At 38.9% G+C, this 21,535-nt stretch overlaps 1 protein-coding gene across 1 annotated transcript in view; it reads left to right on the top strand.

Moving 5' to 3' along the window:
• Positions 1 to 20,407, top strand: part of CLMN (calmin) — a 72,401-nt gene extending 51,994 nt beyond the window's left edge. The window contains exons 4-13 of the mRNA XM_058853627.1: positions 1,267 to 1,350; positions 3,855 to 3,947; positions 5,188 to 5,375; positions 7,182 to 7,375; positions 8,334 to 8,416; positions 9,632 to 10,945; positions 12,060 to 12,238; positions 13,448 to 13,511; positions 14,517 to 14,578; positions 16,077 to 20,407. Coding sequence (XP_058709610.1) covers positions 1,267 to 1,350; positions 3,855 to 3,947; positions 5,188 to 5,375; positions 7,182 to 7,375; positions 8,334 to 8,416; positions 9,632 to 10,945; positions 12,060 to 12,238; positions 13,448 to 13,511; positions 14,517 to 14,578; positions 16,077 to 16,230 — 2,415 coding nt within the window. The 3' untranslated portion in view covers positions 16,231 to 20,407. The remainder of the gene's footprint in view (positions 1 to 1,266; positions 1,351 to 3,854; positions 3,948 to 5,187; positions 5,376 to 7,181; positions 7,376 to 8,333; positions 8,417 to 9,631; positions 10,946 to 12,059; positions 12,239 to 13,447; positions 13,512 to 14,516; positions 14,579 to 16,076) is intronic.
• Positions 20,408 to 21,535: the final 1,128 nt, after the last annotated feature.

Below are 21,535 nucleotides of genomic sequence, written 5' to 3'. Positions count from 1 at the left end.
ATCAGTGTTAACGTTCCAACCCCTGAGGGTTTTTAAGGCTTTAATACTTTAATGCTCTCACATTCCAATTGGAGATTACCCAAATCATATTACCAAGAAAACACATATTTGCTGTATCATTTTTTAATCCCTAAGTTCTGTTTCTATTTTGTCTAGGATCATAATGACACTCAGTAGGTCTTCTGATGCCTGCTGTAGGTCTGAGTTTCATTCTGGTATCCTGGCTCAGGTTTCATTAGTCTTACTAGTACGGTCTACATCAGCAGGGCAGACTTTTTCTAATCAGAAACTTCTTCTCTCCTCCTTTCTTTGTAAGAGCTGTGTAAAGTTCCACATACCAGAAATGGAACACCCAGTGCAAATATAAATGCCCAGTTGACTTTAATGTTTTCTTTTTCCATCAGTCATGTCATCAGAACTCTCACATGTGTGGCTATCACACTTGGGTAAGAGGAGCAGCTGTCTCACCACTGCAGATGCCCCTGGTGATGCTCTGTAGTGACTGACCACCTGCATACCCTGCAGCAGGAATGCCCCCTGAATGTGTGCTCACACATTCAGAGTCAAGAATATTTTTTAAAATTAAAAACATTGGCAGAGCTGCAGCAGAAGTAGCAATGTCTCTATGTGCGTTCACACAGATTGCACTGAGGGCCAGGCTTGAAACGAATTGAAGGGGGAGATACATCATGGTAAACCCTAGGCTGTGCTCTGGGAGGTCAGGGAGGAGGTGAGAGAAGGGGATAAGGTCAGCTGGCTGCATTTCTTGTTAGCTGTTTCTGCACACATGGGACAAAAACAGTGTGCCAAAGTGGAATTGCAGGGAGACAGGCATGCAAAACCTTTCATTTCTGCCAAAGTGAAACCTTTCATTTCTCCCACCTGCCTGTGCCTGCTATTAAAATTGCTCATGCTTCCTAATTAGGATAATTTCATTTAATTCAAGACAAAAGAAAATCTGTTATTATGAATTTTTAGGCAAATCTGATCCTGTGACTGAACATGGCTGGGGAGTGATTACATAAATAATCCATGTGGTTGGTCCAAGAGAGTGATAACATCTGGAGAACAGGAAAGCTGGTTGCTAACCCTGTTTTTCTACAATCGCATAGCTGAAGCATTTTATTGCTCACAAAAGATGGCAATAATTTTTCAGAGATTTCCTTAGCTTTATTTTGCCTAAGTGCTTGTAGTGTTTCAAGCTTTGTGTGATGTGGTGAATGATTCCACCAGTTTTAAAACCAGTGTGGCACTTCTTTTTCTTAGATGCATGAATACAAATCTTCAACCCATCGCATTTTTCGTTTGAACAACATAGCCAAAGCACTTAAGTTCTTGGAGGACAGTAATGTGAGTATTTTCAAAGACTGGTCTTAGTATTTTCTCTTGATGTATGCTGTTGTAATTGTTGCTAACTGATGTGCTGCATGTGTGCAAGAGGAGCGTACTGCTCAAGAGACTGTGATTTCCTTAGCAGCAAGGCTGAAAAGCCACATAAAAATTCACAAGAACACCTATGGAGTCTAAAGAAAGGATTATTTGCTCATTTTATATGTTAAAGTTCAATGGGATTAAAGGATCAGGAATCCAATATTAAAGGAAAATAAAAAGAAATGCAAGTAATTTCTGTGATCTGGGTCTTAGTGGCATTACTTCAGTTAGACTGATGGTAGATAACTTTCTTTTCTCAGAAATACTTCCACTATTAGAAATCATGTATTTATCTGTTAAACTGATTGCTGCAGCAGCTGATCATCAGTCAAAAGCAAGAGAAAGTGAAATCTGGGAATATGATATAAATGCATAATTCCAGGAATCAGAGCCTTACAGGGATATAACTTCCCTCATAGTCAGTGTCGTACTACCACAGCACCACTTCCTACAGTTTTATGTGACCAAGTGTGACCAGACCCTGTAGCTGGAAATGCTTCATTCCTTTTTTAATTTCTCCTGTGATGGGTTTATTCCAAAGCCTTGTGGAAGTGGCCAGTATATTGTTGAAATAGGGTCAAGAGAATCCCCAGCCATGTAACAGTTCGTATACAAGGTATACCTAGATCTTCCAGAAAGAGCAGATACTGGGCTCTTTCCTATAAAGGACTCCAGCAAAATTAAACTTTTTATGGGTGAGGAGGGATCAGTGTGTGCAAAACCCTACCTTGTATGGGATGCTGCAACAGCAACTGGTGTCACTTTGCTGCTTCCCTGCACTGAGCTTAGCTCCTGCTCCAGCAGCAGTGCTTGTCACGCAGGAGAGTTGCTGCAGACCCAGTTCAGGAAATGGGCATGATGTGAGGTCTTAGCACATCTCTTACAACTTTGTAGGTGTGGGAGGTTTAACATCCTTTGCCTTTTTCCCCAGGAGAGGATGTGAAAGGTCAAGAAGTTGTCCAGCAACTTCCAGGTGTTCCAGTCTCCCTATGGAAACTCCATCATAGGGCTGATCTGGCCCTAAATGTGTACGTCTACACGTCCTGCTGTAGAACTGCTAAGAAATATTTTACATATTCATATATTTCTTAACAGTTTCCCAGTAGATGCTTTTTACCCAAATCCAGCTAAGGCCCACTGGCAGATGAGAGTATTTCTCTCTGTTGGTACCGGTACTTGGCAGAGCTGCAGCTGAAGCATATCTGGTTTCCAGAACCTCACTAGGTCCTCAATCAGCAAGGCCAGGAACGAAGGTGGATTTTTAATCAGTAGTGCTAAAAACTACTTTCCTATGGATTTCCTGTTCCCTTAAGAGTAAGCAGTCAATATCTTTCTAGCTGAGTATCTCTGCTGGGCTGGGTGACAAATGTAAGAGGACAGAGCTCACACTAAGCAGTGTAATGATAAATGCAACTTGCATTTTGGAGAAACTGCTATTCAAATGTACAAAGTCTTAAAGGTTTTCCTATGCCAAATACCTTGGAGCTAGCAAGAAATCTGATCCTTGAAATATGACAGCTATAGATGTCTTTTTGCTAAAACTGTAAATGTTGTGCAAACCACTAGATAAAAAGATTTTTTTGCTTTCCTTTTTTCAGCTTAACCAAACCAGTTAGTGAAAGGTGGTGATGAAAGTGTTGGCAAAATGTCTTGGCTGCCAAGAGCTTCATATTAAACCACAGTGGGTGGAACCCGGCAGTGTCCAGTCCCGTGGAACTGGGGCAGCAGGGTAGAGCCCAGCTGAGTGATTCACCGTGTCCAGGACTTCTCAGTGATCAATGGGCTGCTGGGCTTTAACTCAGCCTGGGTGCCATGTGCTGCACTGACAGCTTCCTTGTTTCCTCCCTCCTCTGTGACCTTTGCCAAAACCAAGTCTGTGTTGTCTAAGAGAATAACATCCTGGTGTTATCAGCTGGAAAAAACCTCAGTGTGGGAAAGTCTAGAGTTTGCTTGGACTAGGCAACCCTATCCGTTGCTAACTGATTTAATCAGAACTCTGTGACAAGCTGTGTAAGGTGGGATAAGGAAGGAGAAAGGAGATGCTTAGAAAAAAAAGAAGTAATCAGATCTTACTAGGATTTTAGATTTTTGTATGAGAAATGATTCTCTACTTTTTATGAGTGGGGTCCACTGGAGGGGGCCCCCTCTTCTTCCATTTTTGTATGGAGGAAATGCATTTGTAGTCCCAAAAATGCAGAGCTGACTTCACTTCTGTTCTGCAGACTATGCTGGGGTTCCAGCAATTCCAGAAGAAGGGTGATTGTGATCAGGGCAAATTTTCATTAATACAAGATTGCAGTATTGCTTTTTTGCTGGTGTGTCAGTGGAAGCAGTGGTATGGAAATATCCAGTAGTCTCAGTGCATTTTTTGCATATACCTTGCTGCTTTGAATTTGGCTCTGAATTTATGATCTCTTCCACAGGTAAAGCTTGTTAGCATTGATGCAGCAGAAATAGCAGATGGAAATTCCTCTCTGGTACTTGGACTAATATGGAATATAATCTTGTTTTTTCAGGTAATAGAATTTGAATACTTTAACCATAAGTAATATGTCTTCATGGTATCCATCTATTCCAGCTGAATAATGATTTTTAAATTGATTTTTAATCCTAAAGAACATAATTAATCATGCTACACCTGAGCTTTTTCCCTCCTAATATACACTAATTTTATACTTGCAGCTGCTTTCATTTTACTTCACTGGACCTATTTTGATGTAAATTTGAGATAATTTAAGCCCTCATTTAACTTGGACCTGAATTAGAGCTTCAGATTACTACTTTCCCTTCTTTCTTGTGCCTTCTCAGGGTTCTGTTCCAGATTCCCTGGATCTGAACCAATGTCCTGGGTATGGTTCCAGATCACAGTTTATTTTCAATAATCTTTATTGGATTTGGTCCAATGTGGTGGGAAATTCTATTTAGAATCACTGTTCTCTGGAGACTTACTCAACACAGCAAAAATTTGCAACTGATACACACATGGTTATATGAAAGATCTCAAAGGACCTGGAACTGATAGCATGTATTTGAGCCTGAAAATTTATTTATCTCCAGGCTTAGATTAAAACTGCTCCCTAACCTACACATAGTTTGAAAATTACCTTCTAGACAATCCCAAATTCTAATGGACAGAGAGAGCTGGAGGGAGGGTTCTGCAACTCTCATAAGACTGGGAGGCCCTTTCATTCTCTTCATCTGATTTTAAAAATGGCTGAAAGGTTACAAAAATTATCTCAATGTTGCACTGGGGCTTCTCTCCATGGCTGAGCTCCTCAGGCTGAACAATGCTGCACAGAACCAGTTTGGCCAGGCAGACTCACAGGCAAAGACAGTGTGAGCAGAACCTGTCAATCTGGCACAGGGGACCCAAAAACATCAGAGTCTCAAGATGTCAGTGCTGACCAAGGACAGGAGTACAGCAGTAGTGCAGGTCACCATTTCTTGATGAAAAATATTTCACTCTTTGTGAAGAGAACAATTTCAGTTAAACTAACTTCTTTCAAAGACATGTTTCTCTGCTTTTTATTTAATTTGCTCAGTTCGGCCTGAACTGGTAGCTTGCCCTTTCTGTTGCGTGGGCTGCTGCTGGCTGTCATGCTTGTAAAATACAAGCTGAGAGTTAAAATGAACAGGTTTATAATTATCACTTAAAATTCAGTTATGGCACTGATCTCTTTAAAGTTTGCATGAAAACAAGGACACGATGCAGCCAGTGATAAAGCAGAACACTGTGTATTTCACCTTTTATTACAGATTAAGGAGCTTACAGGCAACCTCAACAGGAACTCCTCCTCCTCCAGCCTGTCCTCTGGGCCCAGTGGTCCAGAATCAGACACATCCCCTGGCACTCCCAGCGTGGAGAGAAACATGTTCATTACAGTGAAGGATCAGCGGAAAGCCATCAGGGCCCTTCTAATCTGGGTTCAGAGGAAAACCAGAAAGTAAGCTAACAAACCCTCGAACAAAACAGTGTCTTGCCACCTGCCCCTTTGAAGCTGAGTCTCTTTTCTCTGTCCTGCCCCATGGGTGTGTTACCATGTTGTGTGGCTTCTTCTGCTTTTGAAGTTTGGCAGCAGAGGGTCTCTGCAGGGGGGTGTTTCACTTTGGCCATGTGTTTACAGCAGCCATCTGACCTTGAAGGCTGCTGCTGGCTCCATGGTTTGGGTGTTAAATGTTAACTTGCACTAACCTGCTTGGTGCTGTTTAAAACAGGATCACTCTCTACTCCCCGGACCCCGGCTTTCATGCAGTCTATTTGACATCTTTTGCTGATTAAAGGTTAGGTATAACAAGGGGATGAACTGGAAACATAAATATACTGAAAGACTTTATCAGCAGCTTTTTAAATTAAGCAGTAGCCCAGAGGAAGTTTCTCTGTGCGCTGCAGAGTGCCTTGAAGGACAGAGCCCCTACTAGAGTCCCTCCTTCCTCAGAATTAAAGAGGGGAAGGAGGTGAAACTTTAATCACTTCTCTTGAACGTGTAACATTTGAGTACATTTCCACTGCACAAGACATCTCTCTCCTCTTTAATAAAAAAGTGGTTCTTTCACCAAAGCATTTTGTCTAGTAATGCTTTATCCTGGCGGAGTTACTGTCAAGTTAAAAAAATGTAGTGTAAGATGTCTCATGCACATGCAAATTCTTGGAGTGTATTTTACATGTATTGTTATTTAAAGTAGTGACTGGCAGAGAGTTTTAAAGAGGGAATGTGTCAAAGTTACTTATACAGGTTAGTTAGCTGAATATTTGACATTTTTGTCTCTGGATTTATATCTTGCCTTTGAACACAAATTTTCTGTGTCAACTGTTGAAGACAAAAAATTACATTTTTACATTAAAAATTTATATTTTTACATTACATTTCCAATACTTGGTCCTGTGACAACATCATCCCTTGGTTATCTCCAGTGAAGCTAAGGGTGCTTGTTGAGCAGATAAGCTTGTCCCATTGAGATGTGTAGTTCACTGCTGCCGTGCAGATCATAGAGGAAGTACCGTTTTAGTCCAAAACAATGCTGATGTCATCATTAATAGGTGGTATAAAGAAAGTGAGGACCTGAGAAGTAAAGACCACAGATTTTTCAGCCCAGTCAAAGAGTGCAAATTGAAAAGATCTAGTAAGAGATAATTGTTTTTGCAATTGTAGTATTTAAAACATAATAGCATCACTGTAATCCTACTATCCCATGATCTGTGCAGAATTTTCTATTCTGGGGCTGTATTCCATTGCAAGTTTAATGGCTGTTTTTCATCCAAAGCTTTGGGCATCTAACACACTTGTGGTTTATGCATATGCTGACACCATTTGCATTTGGCATATTTTCTGCTATAGAAGGCCAAGTACACAGGAATGTGAATAATTTATGCTTATGTGTTTAAATATTTAAATCTTGGAAGTTTTCCCAAGCTATGGCATTAAAATGCTGGAGAGCGAAAGAAACAGGAATCACAGAGACATTTGGTTTTGTGAATGTTAAATGTGGTTACTGTATTCTTAAGGGCTTTGTTTTTACTAACTACTTCCTACAAGCAGGTTGGTGTCAGCTGTTAGCCACACCAATTCAGTTTGTGAACCCATGTGTTTTCTGAATGTATTTCTAGATTTTGAAATCCAAAAATATCACAAATGTGACAAGTGCTACTCAGCAACCTTACGTTTTAACTTTCAGGAGTCTGAAAATGATGATGCCTTTACTTTGGATTGTGTAACAAACCAGCCATGTGAAATGTATGTAATTCTATTTAGGTATGGCGTTGCAGTCCAGGACTTTACAAGTAGTTGGAGGAGTGGCCTTGCTTTCTTAGCTGTCATAAAAGCCATAGATTGTACTTTGGTAGACATGAAGCATGCACTGGAGAAATCAGCACGAGAAAACCTGGAGGACGCTTTCAGCATAGCACAGAACAAACTGGGTGTCCCTCGGCTCCTCGAACCAGAAGGTAAACACAACAGCTTTGTAATGCTCAGACTACAATGAATTCATTAATATTGCATTGTGATACATACCAAAAACCTCCCAGTGATTAGGCTGCTGATGGGATCAGTGTGCTGAGATTTTTGATAAGAAAAATAAAAATGGTCAGTGGCTTGTAATTGTATGCTTCCAGTCATATTTGTAAGCTCCTTGAGGTCAAAGATCTTACCGTGGTTTTATCTAGGTACACTGGTCCTGGTTCATGCTTAGATGCTTTGTGAAATCTGCAGTCTTAGAGGGCATTAATTGTTGTTCTGAGGGGTGTCTCAGTGCATTAGCGCTGTTCTGTAACACCGAGGCTGCAGAGACTAAATGTCACTCCAGGATGAACTGTGCAAGGCTGCCATACCAGACAAATGGAGAGATACCCATTCAAATGCATCTGCATCTCTCATTTTTCCTTTTACAGTGCATATATACACACAGGTATTTATTCACATAAACCTAAGTGTGTATGTGTATATAAAATATGTATAAATGGATTTCTTGTTCTTTTTACTGAACTCTGCTAGACCTGTGCTAGGCCTTGGTGTCATGATTGAAAGCACAATTGCACTTCAATCACCTGTTAGAAGACTGGGCTATCCTGCTAAAAATAAACCTCTGTATTGTCACTCAACAACAGTCACCTGTCTAGTGACAACAGCATAAATGGCAGAATGAAAGTGAATGAAAAGGGAACCCTGATCGGGGTTCAGTGTGTGTTTGGAAATAGGAAAAAATGAACGTGAATAGGACGTTGAGAACTCTGACAAGCACCATCAGCAGTGAAGAGCATTTCTCTTATCTGTCAGAAAAAAGAGAAGCGTTTGTAGCTGTTATTTCTGTGACCATAATGGCAGGATAAATGTCTGACAATCTGTTCCTCTGCAAGAGCGTTTCGAAGCTGTGTGTGCTCAAGCCCCTCGCGTCTGTCTCCACAGATATCATGGTGGAGTCACCCGATGAGCAGTCAATTGTGACATATGTGGCACAATTTCTGGAGCACTTCCCAGAGCTGGAAGGGGTATGTGTTTACTCCTATGTCATGTCATTTTTTAAATTTGCCTTGGTGTACGTAATAAAGTCAGATTTATTTTCTAGGTTTCTTTCTAAGCTATTTAAAATAAACAACAAACCTGGATTTAATTTTTCACATTTTTGTTAAATCCAGTGAAAAGGGCTTTCATTAGTGATAACTAAAATTCTTTAGGTAGAATAGTGCTTTTATACATTTACATCCAATTGTAACTTTCAGAGGTTAGAACTGGTTTCATAGGACTCTATGGCTTTGCTATATTGGTTTTAAATAAGGTGGAATTTTATCCCTTTATCTATAATGATTCATTGGACTTTGAATTTAATTTTTACTTCTATCTTCTCAAGTTTGAGGGCCATAATCAGTCTATATTCAGCAGGTATGAGACACAAGAAGCTGAATCTAGTCAATGCAACAGTAAAAAGCACCCATTATAAGCATGAAATAAACTGCAATTTAAATGACCAGGAATTCAAGGCAAAAATAAAGAATTGAGGATTAAGCAAGGACTGACAGTGTCAAGAATTAGCAGAGGCCCTTTGGAGAAACAGGCATTTTCTCTCATTTCTTGACTGAAGGCTACAGTTGGGTTATATTTTGTAGTTGATAAAATTGGTGGGCATTATGAAAGTAATTGAAATTAAAATTATTATAATAGATTATTACTGGTTGTTATTAATTATTATTTTATATTAATTGTTATTAATCTATATAATTATTATTAGTAGATTAGATGAGCAATAAGATTGATTGACATTAAGACTTGTTGGCATTTTAATGGACGTTAAAAGCTAACTTTCTTTTAATAGAGTCTGTTGGAAGGAAATAATCTGGTATATCAATATATTTCACAATGAATTTATTTGATTTGTTAGATTTATGTTATTCCCAGGGTTTGGATTGTGTCAAAAAGCCAAGTCAGTTGTCTCCACAGGTGCAGCAGGGAGAGATAAATACATTTACAATTGAGGAGTAGGCTCGTCTGCATTCTGATCTTCCTGTACAAATGCCTTCTTGACGTTGAGCTTTGTTCAAGGCACTTGACTTGCCAAATTAGTTTTCCTACTTTCAAGATAAGTGAGTCATTAATTGCCTATGGACTGAAAGACTAAATATTTATTCCTTCCATCGTGTTTGGGAAATGTAAAATGGTATCTGAGCTAGGTTTGTCTTCTAAAGTTTTCTAATGTCCATCACTTACAGGAAGACTTTACAGATCCTGACAAGGAGCTTCCAATTGAGTCCACATATGTCCGCATCAAAGAGACGCCATCAGAAGAGGAAGGCAAAATCTTGATTTTAAGTGAAAGTGAAGAAAACATGTATACTGTTAATCATGAGAGGAGTCATCCAGCTCCTCCAAAGGTCCATATTCACGATATCCCTGAGAGAATCCCATCAGAAACCACTTCTGAAAATTGTAATGGGAAACTGAGTCAGCCGTTAGGCGATTTACAGGGGATGTCTGAAGAGGAGCCTCAAAGGCCAACCTCACTGAAAATTACAGGACCTGTCAGTTTTGAATCCAGTTCCTCTTGGGAGGATCTAAATGACAAATTCACGCCAGGTGAAGGGAGCATCTCTGATGATCCACTGAAACAGAATGATGACCCTTCTCCAGCGGTTCTGACAAATCAGAAAAATTCTGTTGACTCTTTTGAAGAATACTCTGAAGAATTAACTAAGGAAACCCCTACTGAATATGACAATGAAACCAAGAGCCTTTCAGCCAATACATCTTCTTTGAGTCCATTATCCTGGACTTCAGGCATACTTACAGATGATTCTATTAATAAAGTTGAAGACAGCAAACCCCAGTCTTCAATTCTTTTACCAGAAGATACATCAAAACAAGAAGATACGCAGAAGTACGTTCTCCACCTTCTAAATGAGGAAATACAGACACTTCCACAAGATGAACATACAAAGGAATCACCTGGCCTTGAGACAATAGAATCGAGCCCTTGTTCACCAAATGGTTCCAATCTCGAAAGCCAAGAACTATCTACACAGCCTGAAACATCTGATGACTCTCTCTCAGATGTACCTAAAACTCCAGAGGACCTGGACAGCTGTGATGAAGTTGAGTCTGCAGCTGAAGTGCTACCCAGTTCTTCAAAAGTATCCGTAATACCCCATGATCTCTTTTATTATCCACATTATAATGTTCCCATATCAGCAGTTCTGAACGCTTACCTCGAGCCTTGTATCGAAGGTTATGATACAGAAAATGAAAAAGCTTCTTCTGAAACAGTAACAGATGTTTTACATGACAAGAACTTACCAGAAGAGGACCACAAGGAGGATGCTCCAGAGCCAGACTTGGAGAATAAGCTAGGTACCCCTCCATCAGAAACAGATACTGAGAACAGCGAGGAGGAAACTAGAAAAACAAGCAGTCACGTGAATTCTTCAGATGAAAGAGAAGTGCCATTACTAGTAGAAGAGTTAGAAATAAAAGAGCATGACAATAAGGACACCAACGATGAAGATTCCGCTATTCCACAACATCCTGAGGTATTTTATTTTATTACTAGCATTTCTTTGGGTATGTATGTGGGCTTAGCATCAGATCCCAGTGGTTTTCATTTGCTTTCATTTTGCAACGCTTGGGAGAAATACTCGCAATGTAGCTGGTTTCCTGTTGCATTACACTGTTTGCCACAGCCCCCTACTGGAATGAATGGAATTGCAGATACCTGGGAAGATCTGACGTTTAAAGAGATAATAAGTCCTAATAGCACTGCATGAATGTGAATTTATATTACGTTTTAAAATCATTTGAGGCTTCTGTAATCCCTAAGGATAAAAGATTATATAAAAATACAGCAAAAGTGTGAATTTTTATAATGTTTTAAAATAGTTAGAGGTTTCTGTATAATCCTTAGGCATAACAGATTACCAGAGAGGGTATTTTTAATAATCTGTAATGAGATGAACAGAAATTATTATTGCTTCTAAAGAAACAGAAAGGATACAGGCAATGATAGTCTCAATCCAAGTAAGTTTGCCTACAAAAACTTAGAAAAACAATTTGAGTAGGATACATTATATGGGTAATATGAAGGCTTGTCTGCACTGGCGGAGGAGAAAGGGCTGGGTACTTTGTAGGTATTTGGTTTAGGCAGTTTGCTCCTGCATCTCCTCTTGCAGACACAAGTTTTGAAGTGCCTTACATATTTTCCAGCCCATAATTTTTGTTAGCGTTTTTCAGGAACAAGTGTCCATTTAATGCTGCTCTATATGTTACTTAGACACTTTGCTTGAATGTGTTTTGCTGCTGACTCTAACTGCAGTAATGAAGTCAGTTTGTGTTAACTTGAAGGACTAATTGGGGGTAGATTTTAAAAAGTCTAGTGGATTGCTTCAAAGAGCCATGTCATGTCATGACTTCTTAATAGAAAGATCAGATTTTCCAACTGTATGTATGTGTGTATGTATGTATGTGTGTATGTTGAACTGAATCCCAAAAGATTTTCAAGAAATTTATTGCTTTTTTATTCTCTTTAGTGAGACTTTCAGTCTCATTCTATCTGCAGTTGAGTGTCTGACTAGGCTGCACTACTAAGAATTTGGAAGAGTGGGGAATCAGTCTTGTTGCCTAAAGCAAAACATTTCTTAATTTCAACAGGCCATAGTAGAACATTTAGAGGATTTACCATTAGCCATAAAGACACCAGAAGAAAATAATAATAGGGAGGAGGAGGAGCAAAATATGATTGAAGATGATTTGCAGATCTCAGAAGTTGCCACTACTACTCTATCACAAGATGACCTGGAAGAAAATGCTGACTTCCAGGAATTTACCAGGTATTTCACATTAACTTTGTCTTACAGACACCTAAACCGGTCTTTTGAAATTGCTCTGTCCATTGGATGCTTGTTGTAGTCTTGTTTTAGGAGGAAGTATTTGGATTCATTGGCTTCTTCCTGTGTTTCTCTTGAACATGTTGAGTTCAAGATTCAGTGGGACTTGACTCTGCTACAAACTTTGCCACACAAAACCCAAGTGGAAGCCCAGTGCATTTTGAATGTGGAAGTGTTGTAATTGCTTTTCTAACAGAGAGAGTATTTTATAACGTAGATGAAATAGTCCATGTGCATTGTGACAGTATGTGGAAGCATGACACTGTTTGATTTTAGTAGATACTTTTTGGATGTTTTTTCTAGTTATGAACAAGTAAATGAGGTGTTGGAGAGAAAATAAGATTAAGAACTCATGGGTTGAGGTAAAGGCATTTTAATGAAAAGGCAAAGACCGTGTGTGGAAGCAAATTAGCAGAAGACCAAAAAAATATTTATTTATTCTCTACTTTCCATCAGCACAGCAGTGTCCAGCCACTTCCTGGGAAGCAGGGTGTAGTGGTTGCTTCAAAAGACAGATATAAGAACAAGTGTGTGTGTCACTGCCCTTTGGTCAGTTTGGGTCAGCTCTCCTGGCTGTGTCCCCTCCAAGCCTCTTGCCCATCCCCAGCCCACTGCTCTAGGGAAATTTAACTGCAGCCCAGCCAGGCCCAGTACAGAAACTCAGCTAATTTTGCTCCATTTACTTCTGGTTTTTCTTATGTTCTAATTTGTTCTTAGGTAATCTATTTGAGCAGGACATGAACACTTGTTGATTCTTATCACTGGACCACTCTAATGAATTTGAAAATTTACTTAGAAAAACCCGTTGTCCCCTTCAAGCTTTCTGTTTCCTGACAGTCCCATCTTTTTAATATCAATGGCCATAAAATTTGGGTATTCTCTCACTTAATTGTCAGTGATGTCAAAGGTGCAAGAATGCTCTCAGATACAATTTTTCAGAAAATATTCCTTTTTGAGAATGTGAATTTTTTATTGTTGGTAAGATTTTCCCAAAACCATTTTTATCATGTTACTGATAAATTCCAGTCCATATTCTAATACATGCAACAATGCATATTTGTGGTTTTGTGTAGCTTAAACCTATCACATCCATTTTCAGTGTCTCTTTTTAACTTAATTTTATGAATTTAAAAACTTTGCTTTTTCATACAGAAGCAGTGCCAATGATGCCAACATTCATCTCCGGAAAAGGTTTTCTCGTAATGCTTCTGAGGAGGTAAGTGTAAACATTTATTTATTGGTGTTTCCCTGGTTCTCTTAAACTCCAGAAGTTCACACACTGTAAAAAGTCCGTGACACTATGAAAGTCTTGTGACTTCTAATAATTCTAGTGCTAAAACCGGGCATAGTTGCAAAGTTTTACTGAAGTCCTAAATACATACCAAACTTCACTGAACCTTGAACAAATTCACAAAGGAGTACCAATACTACAGTTATATCTATTGTAGCTTTAAATCTTCATCATAGCTGTATAGCTGCAACATTTTGCTTGTTTGAAGCTGCCTTTGTTTGCCGTCCCAGTTTCTTTTAGTTTTTGCATTCTCTGTATGATGTTGGTGCCCTGATCCCAACCCTGCAAAAATGATGGGTGTCTCCTGAAGAGCACTTTTTCTGAAAAATTGGGCTCTGTCCCTTTTCCTCACAGTAGCAGTGTATTATATTATCAGTAGCAGCAGCTAACCCTAAAAGAATTTTAGTTGTAACGTGAAACTGCGTCCCTAATGACAGATGTGATTCATGATGGCTTCTTGAGAGCACACTGAGATCTGGATATTTATTTTTAAAGTCAGAAGGAAGGGACAGCATCAGCAATCTGGGCATGCTGAGCAAGAACAGGAATATGGCTTTTTTTCAACACAAAAATAAAATTCTGACCATCTTGGAGTTTTTAAAAAAATGCTGCCACCAGTGTTCAATGAAAGGGAGGTTTCACACAGATGCTTTAGTTTTGCAATGCTGTCAGAGTTACTGGAAATACATATGAATGAGGGGAGTTTTATTCAACTGATGAAAGCAGTTGAAAGTAAAAAAAATCTTATTTCACAACTTTTTTTGCTTTTCTGTGTGTGCACCAAACTACAGTCCTGGATGTGCTGATGGGAAATATGATTATAAGCTCACTTTCATTTTATTTGAGAAAACAATTTGCATAAAATACACAGTTACCACCTTTGTGAGATGCTGAATTTCATTTTTGTTATCTGTTCCTGTTTTTATTAAGGAAACCTATGGTGCAAATGAGCAGAAGATGACAGATATGGATGAAAATCCATTGATCATCGGGTGAGTGTTTCTTATTCAGACTGACTTTTGCAAGGAAGCCGTAACTCCTAGGTACTACTAGCAGTGATACAAAGGGAGCTGGAAATTAATTATAATGGTAGCAACTGTCTTCTGTAATGGCTCAGAGTCCTTGTTTCCCATAGGTGTAAGATACAAAATTTCCTTATTGCTCAATCTGTCCCGTGACTAAAATGCTTTTTCTTGACCTGAAAGATTCAGCTGTCTAAGGAAGATTCTGAGCATTTTCCCCATGTGGTGGATATCTCAGGCTGAGAGAAGAGTGGGAGAACTTCAAATGTTAGGCCCTCTGGCAGCAATGACTCTTTCCAGGTTTGGAAGGCTGTCAAAACAATGTTTAGTGAGATCAATGCCAGAGAAAGTCAATTACTTCAGTGGAGGACTGGCCTCTGTTGGAGCATTATGAGTTTTGATAATTTGTATGTGTTTAGTTTAGACTTAGGGTGACAGGTCATGAACACAGAGTGTGCATCTCTTTGGTATTAAGGTCTAAATACCTACAAGAAACAAGGACTGCTTTAGGTTTTGCCTCTTAGCTGATATTGAATAGTACCTCTCAGAACTTCTAGGTTAAATGATTGTTATATTTAGACATAGAAAACACACATAATATTATCAGGATCCACTGGCCTGTCTCTCTGTTTAAAAAAATACATGAATAGTTGTTACAGTTGTATCAGTTGTACAATTCGCTGATATTAAGTGAATTTTGTGTAATACTCAGGTATATATCCAGTAGGAGGCTCCAAGGAGAAAAACACCATTTTTCTCCAGAAGTAGATTAAAAACAGTTTACTGGAGTGTTTTTCTTACAGTACTAGAAAAATATAAAATGATTGAACCATCTTGTGCCTTTTAAAATAAGACCTTTCCTTGTCTTTGTGAGAGCTCAGTGGTGCTGGCAGAATCCATCGGGCTTTGCCCTTATGAACCACAGCTGGAAATTTGGAAAGTTGAAATTTTGAAGTCGTCCTGCAAACCCCAATTGCTAGCTGGTTCCTTGGTTGGAAGTCTTGAGCTTTTTCTGTTTAATATTCTAGTGCCTAGCATGAGGGGCTCTGAAAGTAGATGATCTGGGGAAAGTATATGAAGTCAGATCCAGTGAATAAGCAAAACTGTGTGTGAGATGTGTTGCCCAGTGCTGTGTTTACTGTTCTGAAAATCAAAGGGCATATTTTTGACAGGTGGGAATCACATTACATCAGAGGGCTGTGCTGTAATGGCACTTACTTAAACTACCTGAGAATTTGTCTGGAGTTTTCAGAAGATTGATTCTTATATACGTTGACTCTGGAAGGAACACACTGCTAATGCCCAGTATGCCCCTCCCAGTCCAGCTGGGGCCCTCCAACTGACCAGACTGAAAAGATTCATTAAACTGCTTTCTTTTAGTCTAACCTCTGATCTTCACAGTAATTACTAACACAGAAGGTTTCTTCTTTTTTTCTTTGCCTCTTAATGAATTTTCTCCTGTTTTCAGGAAGAAAAAGGACTTGGAAGCAAGCGAGACTCCAGCACCAACTCATGAGATAGCTATTTTTGAGCAGCCAGAGATATTCTACTTTGTCATTTTCTTCTGGGTGCTGGTCTACTGCCTTTTACTCCTTCCACAGCTTCTTAGCAACAAAGTTTGATCTGAGTGAGGTGTGGAAAATAAAGGGATGGTGTCTGGATTGCTTTGTGTATCTGCATATGAATATGTTCCTTCAGGTGAAGCACAAACAGAAATCCAGGACCTGGTATTTGTGTTTATTATCAGGTTGTCCTCAATTCCACTACTGTTGTGCTATGGCAGTGTCAGAGCACATTTTATATTATGGTAATTGTGTAAATATATATAAAAACTATCTGATTTAGTAGATGCAATTTTGTACATTTGTGCCTTGCTTTATAAGATGCTAAATAAAACCAGATAATTATCAGTAGAAGTATGAACAATTCAGAGCTCTAGTCTTCAAAAATTATTCTTCTGGCTTCATTTTCTTATATAGGGCCTGATAGCTGTGGAAGAGGGATGGTTTTGACTTACCTCTGGATGTGCCCACCTGCTAGGGCAAGGCTAGAAATGCTTCTTCATATTTTCCATTTGAAAGAGTTGGAGGCAGGGCAGAGCTACAGGCGGTGAATCACACACCAGGAATTGATTACAGTTCCATTAGCAAATCCAGTGGAGGATCAAAATCAGGTTGAGGGTTTATTGGAGTAGGGAAGATTAATTTTTTTTAAGATTTAAAGTAATTTTTATCCTGCACCTTTTGGTATGTTTGATTTGCAGGAATAAATTGGGTATGAAGAAGTATGAAGAATATACATCCTAGCTGTTTCTTAGGAGAGTTTATATGGGAACTCTGGGAACTCTCAGGCCAGGAACTAAAGTTTTTTAAAAGTACCTCAGTGCTTCTGAGTCTGCTTCTGCTTCAATTTCTTTGCTGCTTTTATTTACAAATCGCATAAGGATTTCTGTCTTTTGCTGATACAAAAAATAATAGGTAACTAGCTTTGCTGAGGCTACTGTTAAGGCACTAGGGCATAGTAAAAGAATTAGAAATATCTTTTGTGTCCAATTCAATTGAGATAGAAATGACAGATGTAGAACTAAATACAGAGCAATGCTAACAACCAGTATTGATTTTCTAGTGCAACTGAAGAGATTCCTGTGGCTTATCCATGGGCACAGTTGAGCTGCTTCTGCCTCTTGTAAGTTTTGTCCACATCAATAATCACTTTAGGAAATTTGATACAGGATTTTTGCCAGAGAAGGTGTAATCCATGTTTTATAGGACAAAAGAGAAGTCTTCAATTTCATAGCAGCAATTTTTCTCCATGTGACTTTTAGTGAAGTCACTACTTCCCTTTGGCACATTTTCAGTTTCATGGTATGCTTTATGAGACTACATCACGTTGCTGCTTCCACCTGAAAATTCAGAAGGTTGACTGCAATGTGCTTCCTAAAATTTTACACTGAGTGAAAATTAAATGACATGGCTGTAAGTTTTACATACTTTGTTGTAGCATAAGGTGTATCCCTACCCTGGCTAAGTTCTCAGATGAACTAATAGAATCAAGATACATCAAAATATATAGCAATTTATTTGCAGGTATTTAAAACCTGTCTGTAGTCATGTTATCTGCTGGGGAAATCCTAACCATGCATCACATTTCATTCTTTTTCATCAGCATTTTGTTCCCCTGGGATTTAGATTCTGACCTGCAGTTAGAATTCAATAGAAGTAAGGAATGACAGATCTTAAACATTGAAGATAAAATTCTGAACAGCTTTCAAGAAAGCTGAAATCTTTCCTATTCTGTCCTGTCACTGTTGACTAGAGCTGGATTCACTCCATGAACCTAGAAATAAGATCTATTGTTCTTGGTGAGGAAGAGATCCAAATGTCCCAACTTAATTTGGTTTAAATCAGCTTAAGTAAAAAAAAAATACATTTCTTTCATCTTGTTCATGAAAACAGTCAAGATTTTGAGTCAGCTGATTTGTAATACATGAACTTGTTTGTGCCTGTTGTGGAAGACAGCGATGCTTTCTTCCAAAAGAAAACCAATGTAAGAATTTTTGAAGGTGCTTTCTGGAAGTAGGCTAAAATAGAAAGTTGAAGGATTAGCGATTTTTTCCTCTGAAAGAATAAAACTTAGTACAAGAAACGTTTTATGCTTTTCCTGAAAACCAGGGAATACCAGGCTGGGGTACAGCATTTATTTAATAGCAGCAAGCAGTAGTGTACTACACTAGTTTGGAGCAAAACTGTTGACAGCTTTTCATTCTGTTCCACTCTTCATAGGCTTCTTTGGTTTATGATAACTTTTGCTGAGCCTTTGTATCTTTACTCTGGTTCTTCCATGTGTGTTAATCTTCAGCAGAGGCTGTTTGGAGTTGGATTACAGTCCCTTTATAGGGCTTTACAGCTATCAAAGTTCAATCAAGTATGCTCCCTTCTTCTTTCCTTCCTTCCTCCAAAGAAAATTAATCAGGATGAGGAGCTCTTTGGATGTCTTAGCTAAACAACTGACATCCACAAAGAATGGAAAGGTGAATGGGAACATGCTATGCCAGAAATGTCATTACACAGTATTTTTGTCCAAGGAGAAAACCCAAGGTTTTCTTTGTTACCTGCCACTGATGAATAGTGACTGATTCATTGAAATGAGCAGTTCAAATGTCAAGCAGCATCCTGCAATTGCATTGGTCATCTCAGCCAGTGTTTCAATTGATGTACAAACTCCAGCCTATCCCACTGAGTGACAGAAATTGCTTCTTCCATCCAAAATAGATGAAAAAAAAATACTAAGCCATTCCATGATACTTGGTATTACATTGCTTTCAATTTTTGGGTTTGTTTTGTATGCTATAACAGAAGCAGTGTACCTTACCCAGCCATTCCATGGGTGAGAAGATCCAGGGTGAAGCGCTAAGAGTGATTTAACTGGTGGTGTCAATTATACTTAAAAAACAACTGAACTCTTCAAGAGTTTTGCCTTTACCTGGAACTGTAAAGACTGACATCTGCAGAAGCAGCAGCTTCTCCCAGTTAAACTGACTCACGAGCCTGCATCTCTTCTTCCACAATGCAAGATCCAATTCCTTAAATGCAAGTGCCCTGTTCTGGAAACACTGCTTGGTTTTGGCATTTGTGGTCTATTCTGAGCTACTGCCTAAAAGCCTGATTATGAAACATTTATTATGGCAAAGCCTATTTTAACTTGCTTCCCAGAGGACTGGCTGGTGGTAGTGGAGGATATAAAACCTGGTGGCCAATCCATTGTCTACCCATTTTCCAGCCGATATGTGCAGGGTCTGACCAGGAGGTTTTGCTGAACTTTTGCCTGGGTTGAAAAATGCTAAGCTTGAACTGGCCACAATTGGTATATTGATTTAGCATCTGAATTCAGATACAACAGATACTGATCTGTTAAGACTCTTTCTAAAACCTGCTGGTTTTGAGCAAATGTGGGTAGCAGAGCATTGTGAAATGTGTCAGGAAGTGCCTGAGGATCACTGGATAAAGGATGTTTGGTGTTCACAGAAGCAGCATTAAAGACTGAGTGGCAGCTGTAATAGGATGGTTTAATGTTGTTGTAGTTATGAAACTTAACTGCAAAGTGTTTCATCATGATTTTATAGAAAGTGCAAGGAAAGATACACTATTAAAGACAGAACCCCACTAAACATTTATGGGGCAGATGACTTAGAGTTGAGGAAATGAGTTAAATAGTCACATAATCTACAAACTGACCAGAATATAGCTTTTGCCAAATTGTAGGAAATTATCAGTGCAAAGGCAGGGCAAGCACAGCCTACAGTAAAAAACGACAATCAATTTTCAATGCCATGAATATTTTTGAGAGATTGAGCTCTAAAATGTATTTTTATTGAGTTTCTAGATTGTAATGAATGTGTCTACAGAATTTTATGCAAAGCTTGAGAGTTCAGCTGTTTTAAAATGATTTTTTTTATATAGCAGTGATTATTTTAACTATATATTTAATAGAACTGTAAAACCATTTTAAGAGTACCTGTAAAATTCTATGTATGTGATATGATTATTTATTAATTATGACTCATGAGAATGAACATTAAGCTATGCATTGGTTGTGTCATCCATTTGAAAACTGGAAACTGCAAACAGGAGAAGAGCTTTTAATGAACAGCAGATCTGAAAAGCAGGGAAAATTATTGAATACATTTTGTGATTCTTAAAGCTGCATAGCCATTTTGTGATGTTAAACTTCCAGCTAAAGTTGCAAAATATACTGAGTGATTGAGCTACTTTCTTCCATTAAAACTTCCTGAGGCTGAAATTTCTACATGTTGATATTTGGCATCTAAACACACTTAAGTCCCGTACATTTTCTGGACACTCTCAGTTAACTCCTGTTCAGTATGACTGTAACTTCTCTATTCAAGTAGTGCTCCACTGAGTTTACAAGGGTACCATTGGGGGTTTTTAAGGTTCTCTGCACTAATCCTCAAAGAATCTGAGCTTTAGGAGATTCATTTGGCAAATGTATATCACATTCAGCCATCTAACACAATAACAATTATAATAGTGCATTATCACTTATGGTAGCTTTAAATACTTGGGAGTCCTTTCTTGCCAAGCACAAACGTGAATGCATCCAGTGATGTGTTCAGTTCCTCTACTTCTGTGGAAGTCAGTGCAACACATCTGTGTGCTAAGCACACTACAAGATCTGGCCCCGAGGGCACTTAAATCAACATCAACCACATAGGCCAGGAAGTTGCTGAAGCCTATGCAATGCCCATGCAAATCCAATGTACATCAACCATACACCACTCACTGCAGTTACTCCCATTTTACACAGAGCATTTGTTTGCCTAAATTCTGCAGAAGCAACCCTCTAAGGAGAGGAAGTTAACATCTACTTCTATCTTCAATTAAGAGAACAGCAGCAGGGAACAAATAACTGGAAAACAAGGGTGAGGTTTCAGTCTGGGTATGGCCATGGAAGTTCCCAAACTGCTACAGCTGAAAGCTCATACCCTGGCAATAAGTTGCCTGCTGTTTCCATTGAGCTTATAGGTAACAGATCTGACTGAAGGTAAAAAACACTAAACCCTTTGTATTTCTGCAGGTTTTTTTCCAGTAAATAACTTCCCCTGGCACACCACTAATTTACAGCTGCCCAACTTACCATTGTTCACGTTCCAGGTTTGTATATAAACAGGACACACAGTATGGCTTTTCCTCACCCATACCAGCCCAAGGTCATGAAGCCATTCATGCAGGAGGATGGGATACATGCACATAAAATTATAAGGAAAAGTTATGTTCTCTGTGGAGTAGCTCGCTTGCTCTGTCCATCACTTCACACAGCTCCAGAGCTCGCAAAGGATGAAAAATTAATCCTTATTTTTCAAGTGCCATAGTCATTTCAGGGTTATCTTAAATTGTGGAACATCAAAGT

Source organism: Poecile atricapillus, chromosome 1 (genome assembly GCF_030490865.1).
Source record: "Poecile atricapillus isolate bPoeAtr1 chromosome 1, bPoeAtr1.hap1, whole genome shotgun sequence".
Lineage (NCBI taxonomy): Eukaryota > Metazoa > Chordata > Aves > Passeriformes > Paridae > Poecile > Poecile atricapillus.
Note: the sequence above shows the minus strand (reverse complement) of the source record. Positions and strands in the feature narration are given on the sequence as shown.